The 25610-nt window shown below is 42.7% G+C and overlaps 1 protein-coding gene across 1 annotated transcript; it reads right to left on the bottom strand.

Annotated features, from left to right (window-relative positions):
- Positions 1 to 21255: 21255 nt before the first annotated feature.
- On the bottom strand, positions 21256 to 22422 carry LOC132116826 (uncharacterized). Its single transcript, XM_059525690.1, has 2 exons — positions 22381 to 22422; positions 21256 to 22297 (listed from the first exon to the last, which is right to left on the bottom strand). Exon 2 carries the CDS (start codon positions 22281 to 22283, stop codon positions 21591 to 21593), a length of 693 nt encoding a protein of 230 aa, XP_059381673.1. The 5' UTR covers positions 22284 to 22297; positions 22381 to 22422; the 3' UTR covers positions 21256 to 21590.
- Between the last annotated feature and the right edge of the window lie 3188 nt (positions 22423 to 25610).

Raw genomic sequence — 25610 nt, 5'->3', positions numbered from 1 at the left:
CCTGTCCAGCGCTGCCACATTCAGCTTTATCCTGCAGTACAGGAGTCTGCTCTGATTTAGGGAAAGAGGGAAAAAAAAACTGTTTAGAGCTATGACAAAGTAATTAGTAGAACAAATATTAAAATACTTCAGTAAACTAAAGGCTCAGCTTTAAACTAATCATATTGGGGAAAAACTACTAGTCTTATTTAGAAACCTTAGCTAAAGGGATAGTTCACCCAATAATGAAAATTCCAAACCTGGAACAGCTTGAGGGTGAGTAAAAGATTAAAGAACTTTCATTTTTGGCTGAACTGTCCTTTAAATATAATTATTAATCTAATATGCTTAAGGTATCAGGAGTAAAAGTAAAGGTATACAGCATTGTTCTGAAAAAGAATTGCATTAATATTATTGCTGCAGTGATGTGTATGTTGCAATTTACTTCTGAATATGTTCAAGATTATTACATTTAAATTTGCCTACTAAATATACTGTTTGGTAGTTTAATCTACAACAATGCCTCATGTTGTAAAAGACCATGTTTTTGTAATGTTGCTGTCCTGTGGGGGGGGGGACTAAGTACTTGTAGTACATATTTGTACGAGTATATGTTACGGATCACTCAGGAAGCTGAGGAGTAACAGATGAAGATGTTTTATTGGAACAGACACAAGCAGAGGAGCAGGTAGTGAGGGATGAATGAATGGATGGATCCGTGCAGGCTGGGTGAAGACGTCTTGGAGTGAAGGGGATACCACACACACGCACACTGGGGATCTGGGTCTTCGGAGAATCGCTGGAGAGAGGTAAGTAGAATAGGAGTTAGTCCTTAGAGTAAGCATACAGGAATGACCTTGTCGCGAACGTGACCGGACAATGATTGAGTGCGTGTGTGTGGCTTTTATGGTGCTGAGGTGATTGGATAGTAATGCAGATCAGGTGGGTGTGATTAGAACTCCGGTGAGGGTGTGCGTCGTGATTGCGTGGAGGTGGAACCTGGCGTGTTTGTAACAGTACCCCCCTCCCCACGGCCCGCTCCTGAGGGCCGGGGACCCCGACGACATGGTGTGCGTCCTCTTCCCCTTGGAGCTGGTCGGTTGGGATGATTGGAGTGGAAGGTATCGAGTAAGGTAGGATCCAGGATGTTGTTGCGTGGGACCTAGGAACGTTCCTCTGGACCGTATCCTTCCCAGTCCACTAGGTATTCCAGCTGCCCACCCCGCTGCAGGGAGTCCAGGATGTCCTTGACTGTGTAGGCTGCGCCGTCATCTAGAAGGAGAGGAGGGGGGCTTCGGCTTCGCCAGGTTCCGTGGAGGGAGAGACAGAAGGATGGTGAGGTTTAAGAAGGGAAACATGGAATGTGTGGTTAATCTCGTACTCAGGGGGTAGTTGGAGTTTGTATGTGACCGGATTGATCTGCTGGATGATGGTGAATGGGCCAATGAATCTGGGACTGAGCTTGCGGCAGGGTAGGCGCAGGCAGATGTCCCGGGTGGACAGCCAGACCTTCTGACCGGGTTGGTATTTCGTGGCCTCTGATCGGCGAAGTTCGGCTGTCATTCTCCGTCTGCGCAGTGCCCGTTGGAGTTGGTGATGTGCCGCGTCCCAGACCCTTTCGCTCTCCCGGAACCAGTAGTCGATGGCGGGGACATCCGAGGGTTCACCTGACCAGGGGAATAGACGTGGTTGGTAGCCGAGTACGCACTGGAAAGGAGTGGTGGGTTGACGGAGGGAGTTTTGTGCGTACTCGGCCCACCCCAGGAATTGGTTCCAGGAGTTCTGGTGGCTGTGACAGAAGGTACGGAGGAAGCGTCCAATCTCCTGAACCTTCCTTTCCGTCTGCCCGTTTGATTAAGGATGGTACCCGGAAGATAGGCTGATGGCCACACCTAGGAGGGAGTGGAAGGCCTTCCATACCCGGGAGATGAACTGGGGGCCTCGATCCGATACGATATCTTCTGGGATGCCGAAGTACCTGAAGACATGGTTAAATAGTAGTTCAGCCGTTTCCATGGCTGTGGGTAGGCCCTTTAAAGGAAGAAGACGACCGGATTTAGATAATCTATCCACTATGACTAGAATACAGGTATTGTTATCTGAAGGCGGGAGATCCGTAATGAAATCCCCCCCTAGGTGTGACCACGGGCGATTGGGAACGGGCAGAGGATGGAGCTTGCCTGATGGAAGATGGCGAGGGCTTTTTGATATGGCGCAGCTGGTACATCCACTCACGTACCTCCTGACATCCGAGGCCATGTTTGGCCACCAGAAGTGATTGGAGTGATTGAGTGGAATGCGCCGTGTCCTGGGGATATATTAGTGTCCCGATGGGAAACCCAGCGGAGTGTTGGTAGTTGGCTCGGTAGGAGGAAGAGTCTCAGAGGACCAGGTAATAGGGGAGACAATGATACTTTCAGGAAGAATGGTTTCCGGAGTCTCAGGCTTTTCTTCGAGGGCGTAGCATCTGGATAGGGCATTGGCCTTTACTTTTTTCACCCTTGGGCGGTACAAGATGGTGAATTGGAAGCGGGTGAAGAATAACGCACAGCGGGCTTGTCTAGGGTTGAGTCTTTTAGCTACTCCAAGATACTCTAGGTTCTTATGGTCAGTGAGGACCAGAAAGGGGTGTCTGGCTCCCTCTAGACAGTGCCTCCATTCCTTCAAAGCTAGTTTGATGGCCAACAGCTCCCGATTGCATATGTCGTAGTTAACCTCCGCTGGGTTGAGTTTCCGGGAGAAGAAGGCACATGGATGGAGGCGGCTGGGATTCCCCTGCTGCTGAGACAGGACCGCTCCCACTCCGGTGGTTAAGGCATCAACTTCCACTACGAAGGGTCGATCGGGATCGGGATGGACCAAGAGTGGGGCGGTCATAAAGGCCTTCTTTAGGGTTTGGAAGGCTTCAGTGGCGGCAGGAGTCCAGGAGAGGGACTTAGGTTTATTGCGGAGGAGACTGGTGAGAGGACTGGTGATGGTACTGAAGTTGCGTATAAATCGTCTGTAGAAGTTGGCAAAGCCTAGGAATCGCTGTAACTCCTTGATGGTGGTTGGAGTGGGCCAATCCTTGACGGCGTTAACCTTCCCCTTGTCCATCCGGATGCCACTGCTACTAATGTTATAGCCAAGGAACTGCACTGAGGGCTGATGGAAGGAGCCTTTTCGGCCTTGAGGTAGAGCTGGTAGGCCCTCAGGCGTTGCAGGACCTCCGCAACGTGGCGTTGATGTTCTGCCAGGCTTCGGGAGTAGATGAGGATGTCATCGATATAGACTAAGACGAACTTTTGGAGGAACTCCCGGAGCACCTCGTGGATGAAATCCTGGAATACAGAGGGGGCGTTAACAAGTCCATACGGCATTACACAATATTCATAGTGGCCAGTAGGGGTGATGAAGGCGGTCTTCCACTCGTCCCCCTCACGTAGCCAGATGAGGTTGTAGGCGCTGCGGAGGTCCAACTTGGTGAATACAGTGGCACCACGGAGATGTTCCAAAGCAGCGGGGACGAGGGGAAGTGGATATCTGAACTTCACAGTAATGTTATTGAAAGCCTGGTAATCTATATATGGTCTCAAACCTCCGTCCTTCTTCTCCATGAAGAAAAAGCTCGAAGCAGCAGGGGAGGTCGATGGATGAATATAACCCTGGGCCTGCGCCTCCTTGATGCAATCCTCCATGGCCATCTCCTCATGAATGGATAGGGGATATATCCTTCCCTTTGGCACTGGTTCACCCGGCAGCAGATCTATTGCACAGTCCCACGGCCAGTGTGGAGGCAGCTTGGAGGCCCGTTTGGGGCAGAAGACGTCACTGAAGGGGGCGTAGCAGTGAGGGATTACGATGGACTGGTTTTCCACTGGGCTCTCAATGGATGTGGAATAGAGTGGAAGAGGTTCAGGGGAAGGTGTGACTGGAACTGGACAACCAGAGATACATTACTTGAAACAGGCCTCGCCCCACTTCAGGATCTCGCCTGTTTTCCAGGAAATTACGGGGTTGTGCTGCTCCAGCCACGGACACCCTAGAATCATGTCAGCGCTGGATTCCTCCAGAACCAGCAGGATTTCCTCGTGGTGGAGTAGTCCGGTTTGGAGGGATATGGGACCCACACTATGGCGCACGCACCTCCTGCTTAGCGGCTTGCCGGTGATAGTGTGGACCTGATAGGCGGATGGCGTTGCCGTGGTAGGGAGCTTGAGCTGACGGCAGAGGGCGCCGGAGATGAAGTTGCCGGCTGACCCAGAATCGAGGAGGGCGGAAACTGGAAGAGACATGTCAGCGGCAGTAAGTGTCACAACAGTGATGAGTGGTTTCATTTGGTATCTCGAAGGGAGAATGGCACTCACCATGGGACGAGGAGGACGGACGGGGCATACAGCAATGGCATGCCCCGGGGCTGCACAGTAGAGGCAAAGATTCTGGGCCAGCCGTCTTTGTCGCTCCGCCATAGTAAGGCGATAGGAGTCAATAATCATGGGTTCGCTGGCTGGTTCTGGGGAGCTGACGGTCTCTGGTCTGCAGAGTGGTGTGGAAGAATACGCTTGGCCCTGGTGCTCTTCTAAGCACGACTGCATACGAGTGGCGAAGCGGATGGACAGCTGGATGAATCGTTTAAGCCCGATGGTGTCCTCGTATGCAGCGAGATGCAACCGCACTCGAGGTTCCAATCCCTGACGGTAGGTAGTCAGCAAAGCCTGTTTGTTCCATCCACTTGAGGCCGCTAGAGTCTTAAACTGAAGGGCATATTCATTGACAGACATTTTTCCCTGTTTTAGATTATACAGCTTCTCACCAATGGAAGAGTCCCAAGCTGGTCTGCCGAAAACTTCACGGAAATGGTCGATGAAGCTAGAATAAGACTGGATAGCTGGGTTATTTTGAGTCCATATAGAATCTGCCCACAGTAGTGCTTTACCTTGCAGCTGGGAAATAACAAAGGCTACCTTCGATCGCTCAGTGGGGTATAAGTGCGGTTGCATCTCCAGGACCAGCGAACATTGTAGGAGGAAACCGCTGCATTCCTCTGCCGAACCAGAGTAGGGCGTCGGCCTGGCCATGGGACTGGCGTTAACGGAAGGTGAGGAAGTGTTGACATGGTCGGCGGAAGTGCTCGCTGGTGTTGGGGATGCAGGTGTAGCCATGAATGTTCTTCGGAGTGCATCAACCAGATCTTGAAAGGGGTCCATGAGGCTCATGCTTGTGCCTGGCGGTGCTGGTCCGGTCATCTGTTACGGATCACTCAGGAAGCTGAGGAGTAACAGATGAAGATGTTTTATTGGAACAGACACAAGCAGAGGAGCAGGTAGTGAGGGATGAATGAATGGATGGATCCGTGCAGGCTGGGTGAAGACGTCTTGGAGTGAAGGGGATACCACACACACGCACACTGGGGATCTGGGTCTTCGGAGAATCGCTGGAGAGAGGTAAGTATAGAATAGGAGTTAGTCCTTAGCGTAAGCATACAGGAATGACCTTATCGCGAACGTGATCGGACAATGATTGAGTGCGTGTGTGTGGCTTTTATGGTGCTGAGGTGATTGGATAGTGATGCTGATCAGGTGGGTGTGATTAGAACTCCGGTGAGGGTGTGCGTCGTGATTGCGTGGAGGTGGAACCTGGCGTGTTCGTAACAGTATACTTAACGAATGTAATTCCTTGCAGTCCATCTCTGATTATTTTGAAAAATGAAAGTATCAACATTTTAACAAACTGTTACTAACTATAGGATATCAAAGGCTGCATCTGAAGAACTCCGACCAGTCAAACAGCTGCCACTGAACTCTAAACTGTGCTTTATTGTTTTTTTCTCAGTTTTATTTTTATGCTTAACTGTGTAAAATTCCTACATGTAATCACCAGGGTCAAGACAATAAACTATATAAAATCGCACCTTTGTAAGAGTTTGAAAAAGTAGGTTTTCAACATGAATCAAAATAGTGGACAGGAAGATCTGCCAATATTGGAAAAATTTAAATCAGTGTTCTGGTCATGATCCAAGGAATCTAACAACATCAGTTTGATTACAATAGGTTAATGTAATTTACAATAGGTTAATGTAAGTTATTTGCATTTTTCTAAATTTGTAAACTTTTTGAGTACCATGAGAGTATGGAGTCAAAGATTTTTGTAATTAGTTTCGTAACGATATGCTAATGCATTCATAAAATACGGCATTTTAGAACATAATTAAAAATGGCTTACTCCCAAAATGGCTGACATGGGAAAATTGGGTATCATTTGATTCAGAACCATATCTAAAGAGAGCAGTTTTGTGATGTCTTGTCAAAGCATTCAGAAGTTATGAGCAAAAATATGAATTTTTCATATCTCCTGACCACTAGAGGGCACAGTGGCGAAACACTGCAGGTAGTCTCAGGTGATGCTTTTTATAACACACACCAAGTTAGGTCTCAATAGGCCAAATTGTTGTGGAGTTATATCTTAACGTCCACTTTTGCATGCTTTTCGTAGAATTTGTTCATATCCTATTCGGAAATGGTATAACAAATCAACTTGAATTCCATAACTTTTTGCCAGCATGGTCTGAAGATGATCTGGTTCAACTTTCGTGACAATTGGTTTAGCAGCCTAGGACGAGTTTGAAAAAGTCGTTTTTTTTTCGAAATATTGAAAATTGTGAAATTTTGGTGTCCTTTCGACTTGGCATGAGCCAAGCAATCAGAGGAAAAATAATTTTCATTTACGGTTCAAAGTTATTAGCATAACATTTTTGAAGGTTTAGACAAGTGGTGGCGCTAGAGAGTTTGAGTTAGAGACTCCAAATTTGCTATGGTAACTTTCCTCACTGTCCTCTATCAGTGTGCCAAATTTCACAACTTTCCCGCAAGCTGTTCTATGCAAGTAGGGGTAACTGCAGCCTGGAGCAATGGGCGTGGCAAAAGGTGGGTGTGCCAAAAGGTTTCTCATTGGTGGAAAGAAAGGTAGGGGCGTGGCAAAAGGTTTAGCAAAAACTGGCTGTTCTGCCTAAAGGCGAGCTATACTCTTAATCGCTATTGGCCTATAGATTAATAGAAAGCGATAAATTAAACACATAATCCTCTAAAACCAATTGAAATTCATCCAATGTAAAAACAGCTTTATTTTGAGAATTCAAACGTCTCTTAACACGGTTAGTCACACTAGCTGTTCTTAAGCTAAAGTCATTTAAAGTCAGCTGTATTTGTTAAAGAGTAACTAAACCCTAAACCAACTTTTTTTAGTTAATGATCTATAAGAGTGGGGCTTTATTAGTGCTGTTCATTGATTCGAGTAACTTTTTTGACATTTGAGTATAAAGTGTTTTAATTCTACAATATATGGTGTAAAAACGTCTGAGTGCTGCCCTCTTCAGGTTGAACGGTGGCTACTGCAGTTGATTTTTCCTATTGGATGTTGCGGTGGCAAGTGACGTAAGCAGTTTCCAGCTCACCACGCCCCTTGGTACGAGCTACCACGCCCTTGGCAGTATAAAACCATCAAAATCACTGTAGTGAGTCAGGAGCTGGAATTGCGAGTATTGGTAACAACAAGGATAGACTATTATAGCATCTATTTAGCATATCAATTATATAGTTATTTAGATCTTCAAGTTAGCGTAGATTTATCTGTATTTAGTACAGTGGTCAGGATGGTACGTAGGTGTGTTGCTGGTTGCGACAGCACTGCTGGACTGCATAGTTTACCAGCAGACTTTAAAATTAAGCGCCAGTGGTTGCATGCACTTGGCCTGGAAGACCGCAAGTTCCCACCTAGAGCTCGAGTGTGCAAACTGCATTTTACACGGGATTGCTTCTCCAACGCAATGGAGGTGGAAATGAGCTTCTCCACACAGCTCGCGCTGAAAAGCGACGCGGTGTGGGAGTTAAGACCGCAGTTTGAGCCAGCAGCTCGAATTGATATGAACAGACACCTCGACACCCTCCACTTCAGGTGAAAGTGGGGGAGAAAAGTCCTCTACTTCAAATGATCGCTCTGTTGTAAAGCTTTTTGCGTCATTACAGTCACTCTCCATTTTAGCGTCTCTGACAGCAGCTGTCAATCAATCCGTCACTGCGGGTCTCAGGATCACGCCGCACTCGCTCAGCCCCGCCCTAGGTGCGTCCCCTCTATCTCCGCTGTGATCTGCCCACTTTTCAGCATTTTTCAAATATTGTCAGTGGGTGGAGTCAGGCTCTGAGCAGGGGTTTAGTTACACTTTAACATTAGTGAACTAACAAGAACAAACAACGTACAGCTGTATTTTTATTAACTAACAAAGTTTAATAAATACTGTATCAAATGTATTGCTCATAGTTAATGTTAGTTAATACATCAGTCAACAAATGAAACTTTATTGTAAAGTGTTATACTAGAGAACTAGGTTTTGCCTGATAGAAAAAAATAAATATGACAAAACCATTAAATTATCAAATTTAAAAATTAGTCAGAAGAGTTTAGTAACTTTGTTTTAAGTGACATTAACCAATTAAGCAAACAGACACAGCTTTATCCACTAAAACATTTACTTAGCTTTCTGTTTCAGTCACCAATTCAAGTAAAAAGATAGATAGATAGATAGATAGATAGATAGATAGATAGATAGATAGATAGATAGATAGATAGATAGATAGAATGATAAATAAACCACTCATTCATTAATTCATTATGTATTAGCAGTCCATAGAACAGAATCCAGCAAACTCTTTGTCTGAATAGAAAGCTTTGAAGACGCCCTTCTTTCCAAGACCACAGTTTCTACAGCCATCACACATCTGCTGAGCTCCAGCTCCACACTGTATGTCTTCCTCATATCTGAACTGACAGACTTCCAGTCAACCATACCTACACAAGAGAGAAACAAATGTTGAGAGATTCAAAAAAGAAGTAACCAATAACTAGAATAAAATATCCAATAAAAAAAGAAGCTCAAGTGTCTGAGAGTGCAAGTCTGCAGCCAGACCCTTCTCCATTATATTATAATAAAACTGTACTACTGACTCTTCACTGAGTACCAAAAGTACATATGCTTCCTGTGCATGGTTTCTAAAAGAATGGAATCAGAAAAAAGTTGACTGGCACTCATCTATACCACAGGTTATACTAATATTTACATTTACATTTATTCATTTAGCAGACACTTTTATTCAAATTGACTTACATATGAGGACAAAGTGGAAGCAATCAAAAACAACAAAAAGAGCAATGATATATAAGAGCTATAACAAGTCTCAGTTAGCTTAACACAGTACACGTAACAAGGGCTTTTAAATAAAATAATAAATAAAAAGAAAACAGATAGAATAGAAAAAATAGAGCAAGCTATTTGGTTAATGTGCATGTACCACTCCAACATGTTGGGTTAACTTCAAAAGAGTGAATGTCCTTCGAGTGCACTTTGGGCAATGGTACAGTCATTCAGAGTAAAGTTACTGACAGTGCTTGTCTCCATCTTCTAATGTTGATAATAAGCCTCTGAAGGAAAGTCAGTGTCTTTCTCAGGTGTGGTGGATATGCAATGTTGAAAGCAAAATACATCCACAAGGCTGTTATGAAGGCTTCATCAAGGCTGGTGCACTGACACACATCTGTTCCATCTTCTGTCACCACACTGAGCCCACCTCCTATGATTGCCATTTTACAGTCAGTATCCATCAGGTGTATGGTAGGAAAGGTGTAGCCGGGTCCCCCTTTCATAAAATAAATAAATAAAAAGAATAATAAGAACAATAATAATAATAATAATAATAATAATAATAACAACGAATAGCATGTTGTTAACATGTTTCTAACATGATTAGCATGCGACTAGCATGTTGCTAGCATGATTAGCATGTTGCTAGCATGTTTCTAGCATGACTAACATGCGACTAGCATGTTTGCTAGCATGATTTTAGTATGATTAGCATGTTGCTAGCATGTTTCTAGCATGATTAGCATGTTGCTAGCATGTTTCTAGCATGACTAGCATGCAACTAGCATGTTGCTAGCATGTTTCTAGCATGATTAGCATGTTGCTAGCATGTTTCTAGCATGCGACTAGCATGTTGCTAGCATGATTTTAGCATGATTAGCATATTATTAGGATAGATAGATAGATAGATAGATAGATAGATAGATAGATAGATAGATAGATTAGATGAGTTTGAATGAGTTTAAATTGATTAGCATCAAAGCTTGATTGAGTCTAATGGGATTTGGAGCTTGGGTCATCTGAACATCCTGTCAATGACAGTCTATGGGCATTTTTATGATTTTTAATATTAATTTTTAAGAAAACGTCCCTGAGAGGCGGGAACGAGACATTACGTCAGCTAAGACGTATATGGGGGAACTCTTCCATTCTCCACTTTCACTGAAATCTTATTGGCTAACACCATGCTGGGGACAGCTGGCCAATTGACGCGAAGCATGCAAATACTGACAGGTCAGCGGGCAGTATAAAATGCATGGGCGCGAAAATTACGTCAGAATCAGGACTGAACGCTAGCACAGCTGATCAAACAGCGACCACGGCGGCTGACGTAATGTCTCGTTCCCGCCTCTCAGGGAACCGAGGTTACGATAGTAACCGGAGACGTTCCCTCTCGAGGCGGTAACTCAACATTACGTCAGCTAAGACGTATATGGGAACTGTATAAAATCCCGCCGTGAGAGCAGTGAAGATAAGCCCTGAACGGAGTCAATCACCCCCACACATAAGCAGGACAGTTCTAGCCAATGGCCGTGTCGCTAAGAGTGCTTGAATCTGATAGGCGGAACTAGGCCAATGAGACTTCTGCTCCGACCCTAACAAAATTTGCATAACTTCAAGCAATAAATCGACGTCTGCACTAACCAGGGCAGACACAACGCAATAAGCACTCAAGCATGAGAGTTAAACAGAGTCGACGGCGTTTGCGGTGACAACTGCATAAACCATTTAAACCATAACACAGAGTTAGCAGCCATGGTAACTACTGTATAGCTGGTTATAACAGAATGAATAAAACTTAAAACCGAAAGTGCATGTGATGCTACAGAGGGTACATCCAGCTTGTAAAACCTGGCGATTGTGTTCTGGGAAGACCAGCCAGCAGCAAAACATAAATACTGGACAGACATACCTCTACACCAGGCCCATCAGGAAGCATTTATATTGTCCTCGCAGAATGAGCTCTGATGTTGAGGGGATAATCCTTCCCCTGGCATTCGATAGCGTCCACGATCCAGTGAGAGAGTCTCTGTTTTGAAACAGCCCGTCCCTTGTTACATCCACCAAGCACACGAACAGCTGGTCCGACTGACGAAAGGCGGCCGAGCGATCCATATACATCCGTAAAACCCTAACAGGGTCCCGGCGCTCTGAGCATCAGCGTCACGCGAGGCTGACGGCTCAACAGATAAGGCGGGTAGGGAAACAAAACGGTGTATCGAGTGACTTCGGAACGAAACCCGGTCTCGGCCAGAGAGTGACGTTACAGTCGACCAGGTCCGAAACCGATGCAATATCGTTCCCCAAACGCAAAGCAGACTTCAGGGAAGCTCTTTTACCGCAATCGAAGCTAAGGGCTCGAACGGTAGTAAGAGATAGAGCCCTCAAAACTAGAGCTAAATCCCACGGCGGCACGGAGGGCGGCCATGAAGTACACAATCTCCTTGCTCCCCTGAGAAAACTGATTACCAGAGCGTGCTTACCGATCGTTTGCCCGTCAACCGGGGAACGAAAAGCGGCAATAGCGGTCACAAACACCTTCAGCGTGGATTGTTTCAAACTCCCGCTATCCATACTGTGCTGTAGAAAGCGCAAAACATCCGACACGGAACAGGTCCCCGGGTCAATATAAATGTTCTCGCACCATTTTGTGAAAACTCTCCACTTCTGCGCGTAGCAGCGAATGTTTGATGGTGCTCGCGTCTCTGTAAGTGTGTTTAGCACTCGTGAGTGCAGAGCGTCCCGCTTATTATGGTCCACGCAGCGGCCACACATGAAGGTTCCACAGCTCGGGGCTGGGGTGCCATATTGTGCCGTTCGCCTGAGACAGCGGGTCCTGCCTGAGGGGGATTCGCCATGGGGGAGCCATCACTAACTCTCTCAGGTCCGCGAACTAGGGCTGATTCGGCCAGTTCGGGGCCACAAGTATAACTGACGCTCTCTCCTCCCTGATTTTGCACAACACAGGCAGAATCTTCACCGGAGGGAACGTGTAAGCTTGGCTTCCGGCCAACGCGATGTCAGAGCATCTCCCGGCAGGGGGGAGTGAGATAGCGAGAAAAACGTCTTACAGTGTGTGTTCTCGCTCATGGCAAACAAATCCACTTCCTCCCTCCCAAATCATTAGATCTGATCCTGGGTGAAGGCTCCATCTCCTTGAGGAATCCCGTTCCTCGAAAGCATGCTCACTCCACTGTTCAAAGTACCGGGGATGTGCGACACTCTTATGGAGATTAAGTGTCGGTCCGCCCACAACAGCAGACTCGCTGCCTGTTTGAATAGAGCTCTGGAGCGCACGCCGCCCTGGCAATTTATGTACGAGACCACAGACGTGTTGTCTGTTTGAATCAGTACATGTTGCCGCTCTAATTTCGACCGAACGGCTTGCAGGGCTAAGGACACCGCTTCCAATTTCAAACGGTGTATGTGCCACCTTCTCTGTGCCTCCGACGACAGGCCTGAGGCAGGTACGCCCAGACGCACCGCTCCCCAGCCTGAAGTAGACGCGTTCGTAGAGAAAAGAGCTCCTGGGCTGAACATATCCGGGCTGTTCCACGGTCTCAGAGTGCTGACGCAACTGTGAATGACCGTATGTGTTTGTGGACCGAAGACCACGCCCTCGGCGGAACTCGAGTTACAGCCAAAACAGTAGTGGCCGCAATGTAGCAGACCCAGATGGCGCACTGAAGAAGCCGCCGCCATCAGTCCCAGAAGCCTCTGAAATTCCCTCAGTGTAAACGACCTGCCCTGTCTGAAACAGCGCAGAGTCGATGAAATGCGCTAGAGAGAGATGGGCTCGCATCGCCATCGAGTCCAAACATATTCCCAGATATGTTACAGTCCGACTCGTAAAAATATGCTCTTCTGCATATTCACACGCAGTCCCAGCGTATCCAAACGGCGAAGCATTGTTTTCACGTGACTGATAGCACATCTATTGAGTGGGCTAAAATCAGCCAATCGTCCAGATAATTCAACATGCGCATTCCGCTCGATCTGAGGGGAAATTTCGCTCTATCGCTCCCTCTCGAGCAGACTGAGAACTTCCTGTCGCAGAACAGGACGGTACTGGGGCAAAGTCAGTGACGGGACCACGCCATTGAAGCGGGGAGGTCTGCGTTTGAATTGGAGAGAATATCCATCGTGACTGATTCCCAGTATCCACGGTGAAACGCCCGGGATAGCCCTCCTACCGTCCATGAAATGACACCGCGGACACGTTACCTCTACAGCCACTGATGGCTTATTTTGACCAGGGCCCTGCCCCCGCGAGGCTGGAAGCACTGGCGTAAGCACTGGCGTAAGCACTGGCGTAATGGTGTGAGACTCTTGCGCCCTCGAGAGGCCATTATAATCATGGGTTTGTGGCTCTGCGCTTTTAGAGACAGGGCGAGTGACACAATGTTGGGTGCAAGAATTTGGATACATGCTTCTATAGTAAAATTTTTACTCACACAAACATCATATAAACACATATAGCAATCGTCACCCATAGTGACATGGGGGACAAGATGCATGTGTTTTTGTGGTGTTAGCACTCTCGCTCCCTCGCGAGGCCATTATAATCATAGGTTGTGGCTCTGCACTGTTCTGAGACAGGGCGAGTGACACAGTGATGAGTGTAAGAGGAAGTAAAGCTCTTTTGTTGATTGTATACATGCTTTTATTGTGGAACTCACACAAACAGCATTTAAACAGACATAGCAATCGTCGCCCGAAGGAACATGGGGGACATAATGCATCTGACCATGGAGGGTCACACCGTGTTTTTGTGGTGTTGGCACTCTCGCTCCCTCGCGAGGCCATTATAATCATGGGTTGTGGCTCAGCGCTGCTATGAGACAGGGCTAGTGACACAGTGTTGAGTGTAAGTGTAAGACTTCATCTACAGCGATATCGTTGACTTGATTGCAAATAAATGCACAGACACTATTTAACTGAACAGAGATGACATAACTGAATCCAATGATGAACTGCCTTTAACTCTCATTTTTGCATTATTGACACTGTTTTCCTAATGAATGTTGTTCAGTTGCTTTGACGCAATGTATTTTGTTTAAAGCGCTATATAAATAAAGGTGACATTGACATTGACATTGTAAGAGAAAGAAAAAGCTCTTTTGTTGATTGTGTACATGCTTCTATTGTGGAACTCACACAAACAGCATTTAAACACACATAGCAATCGTCGCCCGAAGGAAATGGGGGACATGATGCATTTGAACATGGCACTTGGGGGCGGGGCCTCCCGCGCACTCACTCTTTCACTTTATCGGTCAGTCAGGGAGACGGCTCGATGGCGCGCTGGCTCTCTCGCGGCGCGGGGTCCTCAACCGACCCTGACGTTTTCTCCCAGGTTCTTACCACTGCTGGTTTCGGCCGAAACGAGCGTTCGGTTCAGAGCGGGGTGTCACGGCGGGCTATTTTAGCTGGTCTTAGAGCCTGACGAGGTGCATAAGAGCGGAACCTCGCAGATGAAGACTGGAGTGAGCGACGGGGTATCACGTGGCTCATCGCCTTGGCGCGCTTTCTGCGTCTCTGAGAAAAGCTCCATGACGTCACCAAAGAGGCCGGAGGGAGCAACTGGAACGTTTAGGAGCATCCTACGGTCCGCGTCTTCCAGGACAGCTACGGTAAGCCATAGGTGCCTGTAAGGATGACCATGAGCCCCATGAAATGGCTGAGCAGAGTGCTTAGTAACCATCAGCGCGAGATCAGTTTCCACGCGCAGATCCTTGATGACGTCAGCGCTACTGTGCCGCCGTCTGCCTGAAACACCTTGAGTATTGCCCTGGCATGAAGAGCAGAAGCTGCCTTCCCTCAGAAGTATAGGCTTTGTTTTTTTCTTTTTTTTTTTTTTCTTTGTCCGTCTAAGGGCCGTGAACCGCACGGCTTGGAAAGGCAGGCTGTGGTCCGAACCAAATGCAGAGGGAGACGGGCACAGGTGCACAGTCTCCTCGATGGGGGGAGGGTTTCCTGCATAGGCCTGCGTAGGAGAGTGGGTGCGCGCCGATTGGGGTGCAGCCCACGACTTCACCACGAGCTCTTGCATGCCTCAATGTCGTCTGGTAAAACTTGAATTGAATTGAATTTACTGAGAGGCCCAAACCTTTTCTGACGTCGAAGGCGTCATGGAGTCGTTTTCCTCGCCAGCTCCGAAGAGGACGAAGTTCGCGGGGCGGAAGCTATCGTGCCCGACGTCAAACTCGTCTTCGGGCGGGGGAGGGCCCACCAGCGGCTCGCTGGCGGCAGTGGGCCTCATTCCCGCTGTTTTCCGAGCCACTCTGGCTCTGAGGGCGCGCACTGGCAGCTCGGCACAGTGGGCGCACGTGTGGTCCGTGTGAGAATCCCAGGCAGGTCACACAGAACTGGTGAAGGTCCGAATCTAGCATTAGCAGCCATCGGATGCGGAGAGGAAAAACAGGGTGAGTAGTCCTCTATTGCAACTTCCACGATGACTTAGATAAGACTTCTAGCGTGAAGAAAGAGATTCTGACGTAATTTTCGCGCCCATGCATTTTATACTGCCCGCTGACCTGTAAGTATTTGCATGCTTCGCGTCAATTGGCCAGCTGTCCCCAGCTGGCGTTAGCCAATAAGATTTCAGTGAAAGTGGAGAAGGGAAGAGTTCCTCCATATACGTCTTAGCTGACGTAATGTTGAGTTACCGCCTCGAGAGGGAACCGTAACTCAAACCGGTCTGAAAAGATATAGCACACCAAGTCAGAACAGTATGAAGGTCTGACCCGAGTTTGGAGTATGTAGCTTGAACGGTCTAGGAGGAGTTAGTGTCCAAAAATTCTGCGGTCAGAAAAATAATAATAAGAAGAAGAAGTTTAAATAGGATTTCAGTAAGTTGGCTTTCTCAAGCCAACTTAAATATTACCTGAAAAGATTTGAAACAAGATATTTTACAGTTGATGAGTTTTTTTTTTATATACTCACTCCAGCAGGTGTCCTTAAGTATGTGTATTTTTTGAGTACATCCTCCACAGAGATTCATTCCGTGCTTTCTCAGCGTCTCCAGGAGCATGTTCCTGTCGTGTGGTCTTTGACCGTCGAGGGGTCTGGATGTGTTTCTGATCCTCACTTTATAACACATTCACATGTGCCTCAACAGACACTGAATCCTCCCCAACACAAGCTTCCTTCATCAGAACAACAGAAACAGATCATGCTTAGACAGTGACAGATATGAAAAACATCTAAATACTTACTGAACAAGGTGTTTTAGATATAAATAATAATAAAAACATTGAACTGCATAAACATTAAGATGATGGTCAGGCAGTGAAGAAGTGGATTACATACAAAAAGGATTTAAATATCTGTAGTACATTATCTTCCTTACATTAACCTGCACTAAGTGAAAATGTAAAATTGATTAACAGTGCAAAAATAAATGATGCATATGGCAGTGTGCTTACATATTCTACAATAACCTTCAAGTGGAGCACGTTCTGCTTTACATTTCAGGTTTAGGGATGTGTCAGATGTGCTCAAAACACAAACTTGACTGATTGTCATTTTCCAGCAAATAAAGATTACAACAATCTTGTTACTACAATATTGTGTGTGATTATGTTGATAGAGATAAATGAAAACAATGTAACTTACACAGTCATTTCTTTCTATATTTCTCTGGAAAGGGTTCTTCACAGCCAGTGTGTTGACAGCTTGAATATACTCTGCATTAGTTGGACACCTGGCAGAAAGGTAGAAACAAACTAAATTAGAGTTTTTTTTTTATTTTGTCTAATCGTCTTCAGATTGTGAATTGATCTTCATACAGTTGTAAAAGCAGAGGTGGTAATAATTATTATACTTAAAGGATGTATTCTGTACTCTTTTATACAAAAAGGACGCAGATATAAACTATCATCTCTGAAGGATTCGCCGACGATGCGGTCATCGTTTTGTCTCACTGTACATATGTCTGTCATCAACATTAAACTAATTACTAAAGCTGCAAGATATAACGCAAAGGAAAAATTATGATCGTATTGTAACAAACTTATCTTAATATTCATATTTGTGGTATATAAAGTATAGATAAACGTATAAACGATGAATAATCACCACACGTCTTATCGCCGCCACCTTGTCTAAAAATTACGTAAATGTATATTTACTGCTGAATGGGGACAGCGTCGTCTGCTGGCGTCACTTTGTATTGCGCCGCGGTGCTAAAAATAGCGAATTATGGGTAATCCACAGCAGAACTTCTGATAACTGCTGTGGTAAGTCGCATGTTAAATGCTGCAGTGAGATTTAGAGTGAGATTCCGGGGGCGTGGCTTTGTTATGGGGGAGGGGCGTATGTGGGGGCGTGGCTTGGTATGGAAAAAAATACAAACACAAAATCCTTGCATTAGCAGAAGTGTGGACGGCTGATACAAGCGTTCTTTTCTTGCCTGTCCCTGACACTTTAGATAACATCCTATAACAGACAATTCAAATGTATCCATACTGACACCACCAAATATCAAATATCTGGACATGATTGATGAGTTGTGATTGATATAAATAAAATAATTTTAATATGGGATGTCGTTGACTTGACATTCTGTTCTTAGAAAACAATAAGTAACATTTACTACATTAGGGCTGTCAAAATGGCTGAAAAACTAAATTCGAATTTTTTAATTGTATATTATCAAAATTCTAATTATATTCGAATTTAAAATGCATAATTTCAGTTAGGGTGAAGAGAAGCTTTTTGCTCCTATCCTGATGCCACAAGAGGGCACATCGAGCAAAATATTACTAATGCACGTTTAATAAATGCATTAGAATACATGACTATTAAGTGAATAATATTTTTTTTTTAAATGTTTATAAACCAATTATAATTTACATTTTCTAAAACACTTTTTGTTGGTAAAAGTCATATGCGAGTAGGTGTCAACTATCATGAATATCATTGTGATTTACAACTGAGAAGACAAAGGCTTGCATTATGAGCTGCATAATGAGCTGCATAATGAGCTGCATAATGAGCTGCATAATGAGCTGCATAATGAGCCTTTCAGTCAGCTGTGTGTCACTGAGAGGAAGGAGTTACAAGAAAGAATGTGAAGACAAAATAAATCTATATAATTTTATGTTAGTAGTTTATTTAGAATATATTTAACTATCCCACAACATAATTTAATATCCACTTGGGGGAGCAGTTAAACAGTTTATTAGAAACAATCAAAGCTGACTTTCAAACTAATTTTTTGCATCATTACTCCAGTCACACAATCCTTCAGAAATCCTTTTAACAATCTTATTTTCTACAAAAAAATGTATTGTTATTATTATTCATCATCATTATTATTATTATTATTAATGTTGAAAAGAGCTGAGAATATTTTTTCAGGTTTTTTAGGGGGGATAAATTAAAAGAACACCATTTTTTGTTACATTTGTTACAGTTACATTTATTTGTTACATTTATATTATTTACATCAAGCTTTTGAATGGTATAGTATTGTACATTGTTATTGAAACTTCATAATGTTTCACTTGATTATACATTTAGTCAGGAATTATAGTTTGGAAAAAGTCTTTGGAAAAAGTCTAACTAGTAAAATGTTTACACGTTATGTGAAAACTAGTACAAGTATATAAATAAATAAAAAGAGACTTACTCATGTTTATGATCTCTGCTGAATAAAGTGCTTCATTCTTTTTTTTCTGAGGAAATCCATTTCTCAAATCCTCAACCACATCACATCTTTTTGGTGTGAATTATGTGTTATTCCTCTCATCGCGAAGCAAACAGTAAAATAAAAGAACTTGAAGAACAGTCTGGCTGCTTTTTCTTCTGTTATGGGCGTATTCAAGCCGCACGCTTCAGTTTGAATCTGAATAGCGCGTTCAGCGCGGGGGCGTGGTCACATTAAATATAATGAAGGGAGACGTGAAAAACGGACATCGCGTGGTTTTCATATGGATTACTTTAACATGGAATATCTGTTCTCGGCAGCACTTATTTAGTTTAAACGTAGACATGTCAAGCTTTCTATAGATATCTCTCTCATGTCTCTTCGTGGAGTATTCAGGGAGTTACAGTTCATTTTAATTACGTGTTTGTAAATAAAGATCAGCGCAGACAAAGGCCGCAAAAAGCACACCTTTTTTGTTATCTTTATTTTATAAGTGCACAAAGTTTTGTTGTTATTATGTCTGTATCAAAAAAAAAGTAGATCCTTTACAGATTTTTCGGGGTAATCAGGAGAAAATGACTCATAACGGGTATCCGCGTTAATCGAGTTAAGTTGCTTAAACAACTATAAACAAAACAGCATCATGTATACATGCATAGTTTAATACAGAGCGCGGAAAGCCAATTACAGAGTCCATTTTACATTTAAAAACATGAGATGCAGCGGGATGGGAAAAACCCACCATAAATTATCGAGATAAGTTTTTAAAAAAGTTAATTTAAATTTTACATGGCTTTCTAAATATCCGGCTCTCTTGTGAGAGACGCGAGTGTGCCAAATGCGTTCTATGTGAACAGCTTGATTTAGGTTTTGATGTAAACAACGTCTTCTCCACATTGTTGTTCTTTTTTTCCCGCAATATTTTGAAAGAACGTCGCTGCAGCACTGCATCTAGTGGCTTTAACTGGAAAGGCTAAAAAGAAAATTATAATGCAATTAAACTTACATTGTCATCGCATCTCGAGCTGCACTGATAAAGGCTCACTGACCTGCCAGCGTTCACAATTCACACGGTTCAGATGGGAGGGAGAAGGGCTGACTACACAGTTTATGGGAATAAATTGTGTATTTCCCTCACAATTGTCACAAAAAAACTAACTAAACTGTCTGTCTGGTCTCTCTGCGAGTTGCTTTGCGAGATCATGCGGTGCAATTTTTTTCCTCACTGCTGCACGAGTCTGCGTGAGAATATGGGGGTGTGGCGTGAGAGCGTGAGAATTGGGTCTATTGCGTGGGTCTCACGATGAATGCCTGAGAGTTGGCAGCTATGAGGTAACTGATATTGAATTTGATGTTGACTTTTGTTGTGTGATAAATGTATGATGTTATTATAACAACTATAATGAATATATATTGAAGACACTGTATTGTTTAACATATTGAGTTTTCATATACCAGAAATGTTTTAAAAGCTGAAGATTTTATTTTATTTTACATTATACTGTGAAAGAGCCAAAGTACTGTAAAACATGTATGACTGTACTTTTGTTAAAAAATAATCATACCACTATACGATCACAGTTGAACCAGTTTAATAAAAAAAGAGCAGAACTTCTGATAACTGCTGTGGGCTGTTTATGTCTCTGTCTGTGATGTCGTCAGGTTTAACCTAAATCAGTTTGGTTTCCCCATATGCAGTTGCAGCTCCACATACACAACACAACGAGGCTTACACATGAAGAACCGTTACACTGCCATAGACTTACGTGGAAGGAAAAAAAACACACTTAAGGATACAATAGGTGCCTAAGCACCTTCGGTACTTGGCCCCTAATAATAGTAATTAAAGGCACTGTAGGTTGTTAGTAATCACTTTATTTTATTTTAAACATGCATTTAAACATATTTACATACATGTAAATGCAGCTCAGCATGCCTTCCAGGAATTTTTCATTAGAAACAATTCAATAAAACAGTACACAATGAGATTAGCTAAACAAAATGAGTTAGAAACTCTAATCAGATAATTAGAGTAAAAGGTATAATATCATAATTCAATAATCAGTATGATTTATCTGAAAATTAAAGGAAGTTTACAATACCAGCGAGGATGCCGGTGTAATAAGCTATACGCTGTGCTATATATGTTTAGAGCAATACTACAAAGTCCTACAGTGGTGGTTATAACAATGAAGATGAAGGGAATAAAAGGAGGAGGAGGAAATTAAATGCCTCCAACATCCCTGTTCTTCTTCACATTTACACAGTAATTTTAATAGGAACCAAACTTTAACTTATCAGGCTCAGCTTTAAATTTTAGTTCCAGACAGTTAGCTCCGTGCATTAATCATTTTGTTAATAAATTAACGTGAGCAGGTTTGCCAAAGTCAGATTTTTCAGTTTTAGAACAAGCTGTGGTATAAAAAGCAAGTCCATGGGTGGTGTTTTTTTGGGAGGGTGTGGGAAAGTGAAAAAAAAAAAAGCCAAGATCTGAATATGGAGCCATTTCTGAACGGGTCTGAACGAGAGGGAAAACACGATTATAGAGAGGATAACAGTCATAACAGGCAATGGATGACAAAACGCTAATGCTAAGTGTGTTGTAAACACTGCAAATATACAAATGTGTGCACACCACTCTAGTTTGAAGAAAAAAAAAAAACTGGTGTTTGTTTCCTCCAGTGTCCTTTTTGAGCTAGTTTCAGGTCTGTGGGATTTAGGATGTAATTGAGCTGGATATTTTGAAAGGAAACCTGGGAAGCCTGAACAGGAGATATAAACTCACTAAGTTCAAACAAAGGTCCCAACTTGATTCAGAATGTGTATGCACCATCCAAGCCCACGATCTGTGTTATACATGGTCACAACTTGCTGTCTTACCACTTCAAACCGGGCCTGTCTAGCCGCATTATTGGCAATCCATGTGCCCGCTGCCAGTTGGTCCACATAGATTGCATGGTTATTCATATTATCTATGATTACATTCACCCATTCTCTCTCCTGTTGTGTCACGTCATCTGGGTTTATGTGGCCCAGCACAGCTAACATAGCATCTCGCAGGGCTCTGCAATATTCACCATACAACACTGCATTCGAATTCACATAGAATTCATCCTCGCCAAAGTGAACCACCATGTTTGTCTGAATTTCTGTTGCTGAGTTTTGGGTAAGCGTGTGTCTGCCTAATGTATCCATCGCCGGCTGATTATATCCTTGTCGATTAGCAATATTATATCTTTGTATAAAGTCAGTCAGCACTGTGGAATGAAATTTAAGAATGTGATTGTTGAAGACATGTTCGCCTCTTTTTGACCTTTTCAGTTCTTCCGTCAGCTCCTTATTGAAGTCTGGTTTGATGATACGGATCTTTTCTAACATGTCTTTCTGAATGGCCTCCACTTTTTTCTGTCTCTCTTTCTGCTGAGCTTGAGTTTGAGGTTTTGTTCCCTTTTTGGAACCTTTGATCATATATTCAATAATCATTTCCTTTCTGACCGCTGTGAAGAAAAGAAAAAAACAAAATTTGTCCTTTTATTTCTATTAAGTATATAACAGTGAGAAGAGCAGAAATTACACACACCTGTCACATTTCTGAGTCCAGAAAATTCATCTGCAGCTGCTGCTGGTTTATCAACTTGAAATGCTGCTGATTTAGTCAACTCCTAGTTATGAAAAGATCAAACATTTAAATGGACTGGACATGGACTGGCACTGTAACATGCAATAATTATACATTATTTAAACATGATGTAAAGAATAACACATGATGGAGCATGCTGCTGTAGGAAAATAATCCACTTCGGGAACTCTGAGCCTCATTAGAGATGATTACTTTAAATCAAAATTAAAATCAAAACTGGAAACCAACAAAGAGTAGAGAGTACAGAAGTCTTGGATGATGGTTCATGCAGAAGAACAACACAAAATCATAATTCTTTTAAAAATGAACTGAACTAAAACTGAGTTTTATCTGTTTTTGAAGCTCAGTTCACATCAATTTTTTTGGAATATTATGAGAATTTGCTGCACTGTCAGTCAATCTTTGAATATACGATATATTACTCACTTTCACATGTTTTTTTAATGACTCTTTCACAATGTTTTCAACGGCCTTCTCTTTCTCCTTTATCACCGCTTTATTCCCTTCGTACACAGCCAGCACCAGCTCCACTGCCTCTTTCACCGTCCCGATAACAGGAACGATGTCCATGAACCCCATCCATACGGTGTCTTTTTCAGTCAAAGCGGCCATGCTTTTACACTGTGTCTGTATCTATTACCTGTAAAGAGAAGAAGTGCTGTGCTTTAATAGAGCTGTTCTCCTCCGTTCTACATGAACACTAATTAGTAGGTGAATTTCACTGATTTTTAAAAAACATGTGTTTCACCCTGTTGCCATTTATTTTGAAGAAAGCACAAAACATTCCCCCCAAAATAGATTGTTTTAAAAAATTAAAATAATAGATATAATGGTCATAATTAAACACAAATATATTTGGACCCTCAGTAGCTGCTTCATTAAAGATCACAGTTTTAGTGTTTAGTTTCTGTAACAACTTCAGTGGAAGTTTCCTCCATCTTTCAACCAAAAAATGCTTATCCCAGAAGTAGTCATATTATCTCATTTAATACAGCAGAAATCAGCATTGTCTATATTCTCAAAAATAAATGTATCTTACCTGTTTGTGTTTAGCGGACTGTAGAGTTTTTGCAGCAGTCACTCAGCCTGATCAGTGCTCTGAAACGAGCAGCTCTGGCACTATATATACAGTCTCTACTAACAGGAAGAGGTTTTTTTATTTCTTAACTGGGCGTCATCTTTCCAGGAAAGGAACGTCCTCTTACAAAGGTTATTACAACACTCTCTTCTAGTTAAGAAATCTAAACGCCAACTTAAAACCAGACTCTTCACTTTCCTTTGTGTTTTTAACTTCCAAAAAGAAAATCTAAATCTTTGCACTGAGATCAAGCAAAACATAATGAAATATTTTTACACTGTCTTGCTTCTGTGTAATTGCTGTTTTCCGCTCTGAACAGGAGATGCATGAAGAGATAATGTTTATTAATGTAACATCAATGCTGGAAACACCACCTAAATTATAGAAAGAGTATTTTATTAATCATACTTGTTGACCTTTTAGACTTGAACATGTGTTTCCTGTTTTCATTTTTTTTTTCTTTTTTTTTTGTGTTCTCTGTGCATGTTTGTTTCAGATGGGCGGTTCCTGGAGATAATTTATTGGAGGCTGCGATTGGTTCTCCTCTTCACCTGATCCAGATATAAGGACTGCCCCCAGGTCCGCTGCTGGCCAGATGTGTGCCCTAAACAGGATTGTATTGTTGTGCCCCCCTTCCTCAAATATGATGATGAAAAAAAAACACCTACTATAGGGGTGAAAAAATAACTTTAATCAAATAAAAAACTAAATGAATAGATTGTATTATTTTCAAATTACAATTGTAGCTCTCGACATTTACCTATGGCTATAACTTTATTATTACTCTAATTTATTTTATAGTCTCAAGCATTCAGAAATCATGCAAAATGAAATTAAGCAGTTTTACTATGATAAAACCATGGTTTATTTTTGTAAGGGTTGTGATATGCATGTTTTTTGTTGAAGAAATTAAAAAGGCTGTGTCATCTATAGCAAAAAGGTGGCCAAAAATGAAAGATTAAGTGAATATTTGAATTAAATGTTTGGTCAGTAGCCTAAACAAGGATTTGATTCTCCTGTAAGTGTAACAGCAGCAATTACATGGCATCTGGCTCCCTTTGTAGGCATTTGTAATAACGTACATAAATTGTTTATTTTGTATTTGCCTACATTATGTATTTTAACAGTTTTATTATTAACCAATCATTATTGCCTCATTGTTCTTGTTTTAAGTCATTTTAAAGGCTATTGATGGCTTAGCTCTTTTTTATAGCAACAATAACATCAAAAAAATATTACAGTATATTAATACTTTGTAAATTATTATTTGAAGTAACAAAACCATGGTTTATTTGCAGTTACCATGGTAACAAGAATGATGATTTGCGGTGTTATTGTTAAAATCATGGGTTATTAAAAAAAAAAAAAAAAAAAAAAAACTTCACAAGAATGTGCCTGAAAGTGATAAATGGGTCTATTTTTTACCTAAGTGATTTATAATTTATTTTAGTATATATAAAAAATGTATAAGGTGTGCATTTTAGCTGACACCTAAATGAACACATTACAATTGTTTTATGACTGCAAGTCTTTCTCCTCAAATGCTATTGAGTTTCAAATTTGCGTTTGAGCCCATGTGAAAAAGTAGCATGATTTACATATGTCTTACAGTTTATTTTAATAAATATTCAACATTCAATTCAATTGTGCTTTATAGCTGTCACCTAGATGAACAATTACAGTTGTTTTTATGAATGTAAGTCATTCTCCTCAAATGCTACTGACGTTAGAAAAGTGTATACCAATATCGCATGTAACTTTAGAGACTGTCCCTAAATTTGAGACTCTGGAACATCTAACTCAAGCCAACTTTTTTTCTTTTTTTTTTATTGTTTTACTTTCTTTAGTTTTCTTTTCTCTGCGCCGGATTGCTGATGTCCTTTACCTGGACATATATGTTCATCCATCAATTATGAACATTCAGCCGAAAACATGAGGTGCAAGCGGTCGCGAGCGCGGATGGGAGAATGGCGGAAGGTTTTTTTTTTTTTTTTTTTTTTTTGAGCAACTGGGATGGTGCCCCCTCTGGGAGCTGGTGCCCTACGCAGACTGCGTACTCTGCGTGTAGGGAGCGACGGCACTGACTGCCCCA

The sequence above is a fragment of the Carassius carassius genome, chromosome 36 (genome assembly GCF_963082965.1).
Source record: "Carassius carassius chromosome 36, fCarCar2.1, whole genome shotgun sequence".
Taxonomy (NCBI): Eukaryota; Metazoa; Chordata; class Actinopteri; order Cypriniformes; family Cyprinidae; genus Carassius; species Carassius carassius.
Note: the sequence above shows the minus strand (reverse complement) of the source record. Positions and strands in the feature narration are given on the sequence as shown.

Bases quoted from the DNA above. Each gene is read 5' to 3' on its own strand.
- LOC132116826 (XM_059525690.1), bottom strand. From the start codon at position 22,283: ATGATTATTGAATATATGATCAAAGGTTCCAAAAAGGGAACAAAACCT.